Raw genomic sequence first — 8,727 nt, forward strand, 5'->3', positions numbered from 1 at the left:
AGACAAAATGAAAGACACGATGAACAAGCACATCCCAAGTAAGATAACATCAAGCAGATACAACTTGCCTTGGTTCAACAGAAACCTAAGGAGGCACTGTCGTAAGAAGCAGCGGCTCTATAACAAAGCTAAGAAAACAGGCCAAGAGGAAGACTGGAACAAATATAAGAGAGTTAAGAAGGGAGTTCAGAAAAGCATAAGACAAGCACACTCTAAATACGTGGCAGACATACTGGGAGAAGCTATAGTTGACAAACCCAAAACATTCTGGTCGTACATAAAAGGACTGAGGAAAGACCTTGTCGGGGTAGCACCCCTAAAGGTGGGAAATACCATCATCAGTGACAGTGGAAGAAAAGCAGAAGTACTCAGTTCACAGTTCAAAAGTGTTTTCACAGAGGAAGACACCACAGATATGCCATCTCTCGGCCAGCCCTGTACTCCTCCAATGGAACATATAGTAGTTTCTACTGATGGTGTCAAAAAAATGCTTCAAGGTCTCAATCCCTTTAAAGCATCCGGACCAGACCAAATACCACCGTGGTTCCTCAAGTTGACAGCTAGTGAAATCGCGCCTGTTCTAGCCAATATTTTCCAACACTCGCTAAACACTGCAGAAATCCCTAAAGATTGGAGGGATGCAAATATATGCGCCATCTTAAAAAAGGAGATAGAGCGGTCCCCAGCAACTACAGACCTGTTTCACTGACCTGCATATCCTGCAAACTAATTGAACATATTATCCATAGCCAAATCATGAAGCACCTAGAAAGTTACAGTATATTAACGGATTACCAGCATGGATTCAGAGCCAAACGATCCACAGAAACACAGCTTATACTAACAGTCCATGACATAGCTGGCGCACTAAACAGTAAACGGCAGGTAGATTTAGCAATACTTGATGTCACTAAAGCCTTTGATAAAGTCCCCCATGGCAGGCTCATCTCAAAACTGGAGTATTATGGAATCCAAGGCCTACGCTGAATTGGTTAAAGGCTTTCCTGACCAACAGGGAGCAAACAGTAGTGGTTGAAGGGAAGGCGTCGGCTCCAGTTAAAGTAGCGTCTGGGTCCCTCAAGGAACCGTCCTGGGGCCATTGCTCTTTCTCTTGCATATAAATGACCTACCAGATCAGCTTGACTCAAAATGTGAGGTTATTTGCCGATGACTGTCTATTGTATGTAGAGCTTTCTACACAGACCGACTCACAACTTCTCCAAAAAGACCTGAACACCCTGGAAGAATGGCAAAGCAAATGGCTCATGCAGTTTAATCCCGAAAAATGCTACATTATGCACATAACAACAAACGAACACCACATGCAACTAGCTACCAGTTTTGTGGTCAGGCTTTAGCAACCACAAAAATCCATCCGTATCTGGGCGTCACACTGACAAGCGGACTGAAGTGGGGTGCACATGTTAATAATATCACAACTAAGGCGAAACAGACATTGGGAGTGATTAAACGTAATCTGTGGGCATGTCCAACTAGAGTAAAATCACTTGCATACACGTCACTTGTAAGACCGAACCTAGAATACGCTGCGACAGTGTGGGATCCATATACAAAGAAAGACAAAGACAAATTGGAAAGGGTACAGAATCAAGCTGCAAGATTCTGTATGAACAACTATATAAGAGGTGCTAGTGTCACGGAAATGAAAAGAAACCTACAGTGGACCTCACTGGAAGACAGAAGAAAGATGTCTAAACTATGCATGATGTACAAAATGACTAATAAACTGGTAGATGTCCCAACTACTAAGTACCTAATACCAGCCCAGAAGAGAACAAGAAATAGCCACGCATTCAAGTACCAGAGTTATCAACCAAGGATTGAGGTGTTCAAGAATTCATTCTTTCCTAGAACTATCGCAGAGTGGAACTCACTGTCACCAAGTACAGTAGGGGCATTGTCAATAGATAGCTTTAAACAATGTCTAGAGCTAGAAGTTCAAGGGTTAGGTGTAACAAGTCGATCGGTGTAATATAGCCAGCTGCCGCCGCGCCGCGTGCCTGCGAAGTTGGTGTGTTACGCCGAAAGGCGGTTATACCGGCTATACAGATACAGATACAGATACAGAATCTTAACGAATGAGTAATCTAACGTTCATAAACAAGGAACATATGGATGGAGGGGGGGGGGGTCAGTGACCATGCAATGACATTTGGTTATCACAGGGCTAAAAGTCCTAAGACACAAACTACTGTAATAAATAGTAGGGACTACAAGTCTCGGGCCTAGTCTCGCGCTCTCGCGAGATTAGGCCATTCCGTGAACAAGATGGACTGAAAGCCATAAAAAATTTGGAGGTTGTAGTACGCTTCAAATAACTTGTCACTGATGAAATAATCTACTAGTAACTGTATCTATACGTGACAAATGTCACGTGTGGGGTTGTGTAGCGCAGCGGTAGCGCGTTCGGCTTGGGACCTAGAGGTCCTGGGTTCGATCCCCACTCATGTCACCGATCTTGTGCCCTTGGGAAAGGCTCTTTACACGAATTTCTTCACTTCACTCAGGTGTAAATGAGTACCTAGCTTCGGTTAGGGACGTCCCTCGGACGTAAACTAGAGGTCCCGTGTTTGAGGAGAGCCACACCTCGAGCACGTTAAAGATCCCACCACACCTTTTTGAAAAAGAGTAGGGGTATGCCCCGGTGTGCGATGGTCCAAAATTCTACAGCCCAACTCTACAGTGTAGCAGATTCATCAGCAAGTTGATGTTGGCTACCTTAACTCCCAAGCCAAGACCAAGACCCAAGACCAAATGAATCTCTTCAACGATACAAGGAACTACAGGGAATTTAGTGAGGAGAAATTCCTTCATGATCTGACCCAGGTGCCATGGCACATACTAGACAACTTCTCAACTGTTGACGAACAGCTGGACACATGGATAGACCTTGTCACCAGTGTCGCGAATGTGCATGCGCCAATTAAAAAGCATTTGTATAAAAAAGCCAAAAAAGCTCAAGTAACGCAACCGACATGGCTGAATATAAGGCAATGAAAAACCAAGTAATCTACTTGTGCCGGAAGGCCAAAAGAGATCATGCTGTACACTCATTTATCAAAGGATCAAAAGAGGGACAGGTGGGAATGTGGAAAGCCATTCGTAATCAAATATCAAAGAAGACACCAGAAACTGTACTCTACATAATGGCCAGAGTATCACTGCAGACACTAAAGGAATAGTGGATTACCTTAATGTCTTCTTTCACAAAGTTGTAGGTGATTTGTATGACTCTTTTTCAAATGTTCCCCACCTTACCGCTTTCCAGTTCGTTAAAAAATCCACCAGCACATCTGTCTTTACTCTAATTACGGAAGAATTTGTTATAAACCAGTTGACCAAACTCAAAGTAAGGAAAGCCACTGGACTCGATAATTTGTACAATAGGCTCCTAAAAGTGGGTGCACATATTCTTGGACCCCGACTAACCAAGCTTTTCAACAAGTCAATAAGCATGAAGCCGTTCCCAAATAGACAACCATTGCAAGCTTTACACACTAGCTTATTCTTACCCCACATACACTACTGTAGTACAGTATTAGACCAGGAGGGAAGGGTCATTGGATAAACAGCAATTCATCGGGCACGTTTACCACAGAGACAAGCTGAAGCCTTGCGCACCAAAGTAGCTACCTCCCGAGAGTCCCCAAACCCCCTGCTAGTAACATCACACGGGAGGAACGGACCGCTCTGAAAGATTTGGCCACCAATCAAGACATATTGATTCTTCCTGCAGACAAGGGCAGATGCACAGTAGTCTTAGACAGGCAGCAGTACGACAGGAAGTTACAGGACCTTTTGAGAGACAAAGACACCTACATGCCCTTAAAAAAGGAAATCAGTGCAGCTCTCAATGCAAGAAATTGCAAACTGAAGGAGTTCTGGATCCCGCCACCTACCTAAAACTCAATCCTACAACGGAACAACCCCCTGCTTTCTACGGCCTTCCCAAAATCCACAAACGAAGTGTCCCTCTACGACCCATAATCTCCAGTATAGGCTTTGTCACCTATGAGTTAGCAGGTTTTCTAGCCAAGATTCTGGGACCACTAGTGGGGAAATTAAAATAGAGGATGATGAAACCATCACTTCGTATGACGTGTGCTCACTTTTACGTGTGCTCCATACCACCTAAGGAAACAGGAAATAGCTTTGCTATATTGCTACTAGTTTTTTTCTTATGCCGGAACTCAAAGAATGTACTTTTTTCTGTTGATAAAAATACAACAAATTAAACATCATGAACAGTTACATAAGACAGCTATTGTTTATGTACAATGTAAAACGAGTAGTAAGCCCCAAATGGGGCCTTTTATATGCAAAGAAACAAAGGCGTTTACTTCTCGGTACAAAGACCACATGGCCGAAGGCTACACTTGGAAATACATTCGTGCAATTTTGACATCCTTTTAAAGCGATCTTAGTACACAAATGCCTCCGTCCCTGAGGCGTCGCCAAAAAACAAACAATAAAAGTAGAAAACCTCTTAAACGTACATGCAGTGAAAAACATCTTTTGTGAGCATCCGTTCATGTTACTAAACTGTGATCAAAATATGAAGCAGAAGGTCCGTTTTCAATAGCTTCCGGACGATATAATGTACCCCAAATGGTAACGCACATCAGGTGTGGGGATTCCGTACCAAGTGTTATTTTCAAGTTATAGTTTACCGGAATAACTATCACACAAAGGACGACGGAATTTTTTTGTGCATACTGAGGTCAGGCGTGGAAGCCCTGGGGCGCTATTACAGAACACCACCGCGAAACGATCCCTGTTATCAGTGACCAATGGAGCCGGGGACTAAATTCGTGGTTAATACATATCCTAAGTCAGTACAAAACCACCAACTTGAAAGTAACCTAGATATAATCCATCTCCTACTAAACAAACATAAGGCATGTTTACAAAATAAATCATATCCTTTAATACAACATCGAGCAGAAGAACATGACATCAGCAGGGAAATGTGTACATTAATGTTTACTAGATAAATCGGATTTTCTTACATTCCGACTTTTCCTTGCTGCACATAACCATAATACCAGGAAGACGACCAGTAGACGTAGTTCTCGTCAACAGCAATCCCCCGCACCGTCTTCCCGGATTCATAGAGCAGTTGTTGGATATCGTTACCCAGCAGGTCTGAGCTGTACATGCGGGTCCCATCAGAGTAGTACAGCCGGTCCTCTAAATGAGAGGAACAAACAAAGGATTTATGCACCTATCAATGTGACTACTGCTACTGTTGAGTAACACTACAGAGAGGGTAGACGTGCACATAGATAATATCTTACACCAAGGACGTTCAATCATGATCTAACACGTAGTACATATTTATTTAAACCACTCCTGCCCTCATACAATACAATAAGCCAGGTAACACCGACCTACTAAAGAACGCATTTCAAAATGTTCCTTCATGATTAATAATTCTTTTGTGTATAAATAAATATATTTAGTAAATTGTTTCTTGCTGTGTTGTTTCTTACCTCTATAGTCTATTGTAACGGCGCGGGTAGAAGACAGGCCCGTGATGATGGTGGTTGGGTTACTGCCGTCCATCGCAGCACGGTCAATTCTGTCATTACCACGGTCCGCCCAGTACATGAGTCTGTGAAAGGAGTCAAGCAAACAAAACGTCTTATCTCCGCCAAATTTTCATACATGTTATTAAATGGTGTTTCCTTGAACAGCGTTATTAGATTATTATTATTACCATTAATGATATAGATTATTCATAATGATAAATGTAATCCACATAATCCCTACACATCGATGGTCTCTGCCTAAAGCACACATATGGCAAAATAAGAGGTCACAACAAAACAGTAACATGATATTCCAGGAGTCCGGAACACCAGATCAAGTTTTATTACCCTCTTCAAGAAGGTTATGTTTTCAGTCATCGAGTCATGAGACATCGGAATGATTCATTTTTGGGCCCCTAGCGGCTTGTTGTGGTACTGCAGCGGAACTTCCGGTTTTGATATCTCATGATCTGGAGGTGATAGCTATAGGTTCACGAAATTTTAATGGTAGGTAGGAATTGTGCTGGGGAAGAAGTGACGTAGGTTTGGGCCACCTAGCGGCTTGCTCAGGAACTGCAAGGGTGGTTCTTTATAAATACTTTATTACCTTCGCCAAGAAGGTTATGTTTTCAGTAGGGATTGTTCGTCTGTTTGTCTGTGAACAGCATTACTTAATAAGCTTTATATGCATTGTCATGTAACTTAGTAGGTTGGTACGTCTTGATGACATCTAAAAATGTGTAGATTTTGGGCCCCTTGGCGGGTTTTGTTGGTACTGCAGCAGAACTTCCTGAGCATTTGTTGAAAAATCTACGAAGGAGGATAACTCAAGAACCGGTTAACGGATCGTCGTGATTTTTGGTATGTAGGTAGCTTAAGTGATACACAAGTATGCGATAATTACGCAAATATGGATGTAATTTGCATAATTTATGAGGAAATTCTATAAATCAGCTGTATTACATTAATTCAAGCTTGTGACAAATGTAATTGAGAATGAGTGAAACACAGGCAGATATATTTATTATGGAAATAAACACGTATTTTGCATAATTAATAAGAAAATGTTAGAATTACATAATGGTAACTGCCTGGAATTTCATACTTTGGGTATTTGAAAGTTAAGTGAAGGTGAACATTATTAACTGATTCAAATAAGGACCTCATTTGCATAATTTATGACGAAATAATAGAATGGATTTCTTTCTCAAGGCTGTCTTTTGGTGGAGAATATGATCAACTGATATAATTCATGCAAATGAGGAGCCTATTTGCATAATGAGGAGGAATAATCTTTATCAGTCATAAAGATTAACCTCATTTGGAGAATGTATGAGATCGTGGAAGTCTAGTTACCAGTAGGATGTTAATGAAAGTTTGCACTATGACGTTATTTAAAACGATGGACTGGTTGAAATGCATCGAATTTACAACGTTAACGTACACAGCCCTGTACCCATTTATGTAAAATGCCTGATTACCTTCGCCAAGAATTGGAGAAGGTTATGTTTTCGTGTCCGTGTGTCTGTCTGTGTGTCTGTGTGTCTGTGTGTCAACAGCATAACTCGAGAAAGCTTAGATGGATTATCTTGATATTTGGTAGGTGGGTAGGTCTTGATGAGAGCTCGAACTGATTAGATTTTGGGCCCCCTGGCGGCTTGTCATGGTACTGCAGCTGAACTTCCGGTTTTGATATCTTCTGATCCAGATATGCTAGGGTAACGAAATTTGGATGGCAGGTAGCTCTTGTGCTGGGGAAGAAGTGACGTGAGTTTGGGCCCCCTAGTTGCTTGCTCTAGAACTGCAGGGGGGTTTAAAGGACAAATGTTTAAAGGAGGATAACTCAAGAACCGATTGATCATGATCATCATGATTTTTGGTATGTAGGTAGCTTGAGTAATGCTTGACATAATGATATTACAATTATGCAAATATGGATGTAATTTGCATAATCAATGAGGAAATTCTATTAATCAACTGCATTCCATGATAGGAAGTTCAAGCTTGCGACATATGTTATTAACAACGAGAGAAACACAGGCAGATATCGATTATGCAAATGAAGACTTAATTTGCATAATTAATGAGAAAATGTTATAATTGCATAGTGGTAACTGCCTGGAATTTTATACTTGGGGTGTTGGAAGTTTAGTGAAGGTAAACATAAACTTATTTAAATAAGGACCTCATTTGCATAATATATGAGGAAATGCTATAATGGCATTCTTTGTTAAAATAAGACTGTTGGTGGAGATTATGATCAACAGATATAATTCATGCAATTGCGGATCCTATTTGCATAATCAGGGGGATTAATACATTGTATATAAGTTCTTATTCATAAAAGGTATGAGATCGTGGAACTCTAGTTTTGAATGTATTTTACTCACCCATTCTTGGGGTCCAGGACCAGGTCATAAGGACGGCTGACGGCTAGTGTTCTAGTTGACGATCCATTCATCTTTGCTACAGAGATGGTGTTTTCATCATAATCAGTCCAGTAGATATCCCCTCCAGCGTGGTCCAACGCCAGGCCAACGACATCTGCATCAAAAAAAGTGAAGACGTTTTGTAGAAAAATATGTTTGAAAATGCACACGTCAAGAAGATTTTGATATACATACATGTACTGTATAATAGAAAATTCTTATATACGGAACAGTTCACGACAACATCGCAGTAAACATAGTAAGATTCCCCAATAATGCCGGGGTCACACAAATAAACGTGTCGTTATTACAAATAGGCTCCCAGTCCAACCTGAGATATCCTTAACATGTCACAGACAAAACAACCCGTCTGAAATATCCCGATAAGGTTTATAGCGGGAAGCCATGTTCACAGTTACTTACTCCAGGTTCCTATTTGGAATAACGACTTGTTTTGGATTCAAAATCTCAAATCTGAATTCTTTTAATAAAATATATTTATAAATGCAAAACAAAACACAGATGTGAAAAAAACAACAACAAAGAACTGTATAACTTTTCAGCCATTCTCTTAAACTACACTTGGTTGACAGATGGGATCCGTCCATACCGCTGTGTAGTGTGTGTGTGTGTGTGTGTGTGTGTAGTGTGTGTGTGTGTGTGTGTGTGTGTGTGTGTGTGTGTGTGAGTTGTTGTGTGTGTGTGTGTGTGAGTGTGTGTGTGTGTGAGTGTGTGTGTGTGTGTGG

General features: G+C 41.2%; 1 protein-coding gene across 1 annotated transcript in view; it reads right to left on the minus strand.

Annotated features, from left to right (window-relative positions):
- Positions 1 to 5,066: 5,066 nt before the first annotated feature.
- LOC109482824 (low-density lipoprotein receptor-related protein 6-like) overlaps positions 5,067 to 8,727 on the minus strand; it is a gene marked incomplete at its 3' end in the record, with an annotated part of 6,388 nt that continues 2,727 nt past the window's right edge. The window contains exons 2-4 of the mRNA XM_019785666.1: positions 7,943 to 8,096; positions 5,514 to 5,635; positions 5,067 to 5,211 (exon numbers count right to left, since the gene is read on the minus strand). Of these exons, the coding sequence (XP_019641225.1) occupies positions 5,067 to 5,211; positions 5,514 to 5,635; positions 7,943 to 8,096 (421 nt within the window). The remainder of the gene's footprint in view (positions 5,212 to 5,513; positions 5,636 to 7,942; positions 8,097 to 8,727) is intronic.

The sequence above is a fragment of the Branchiostoma belcheri genome, unplaced genomic scaffold (assembly GCF_001625305.1).
Source record: "Branchiostoma belcheri isolate BF01 breed outbred unplaced genomic scaffold, Haploidv18h27 scaffold600, whole genome shotgun sequence".
Classification (NCBI taxonomy): Eukaryota; Metazoa; Chordata; class Leptocardii; order Amphioxiformes; family Branchiostomatidae; genus Branchiostoma; species Branchiostoma belcheri.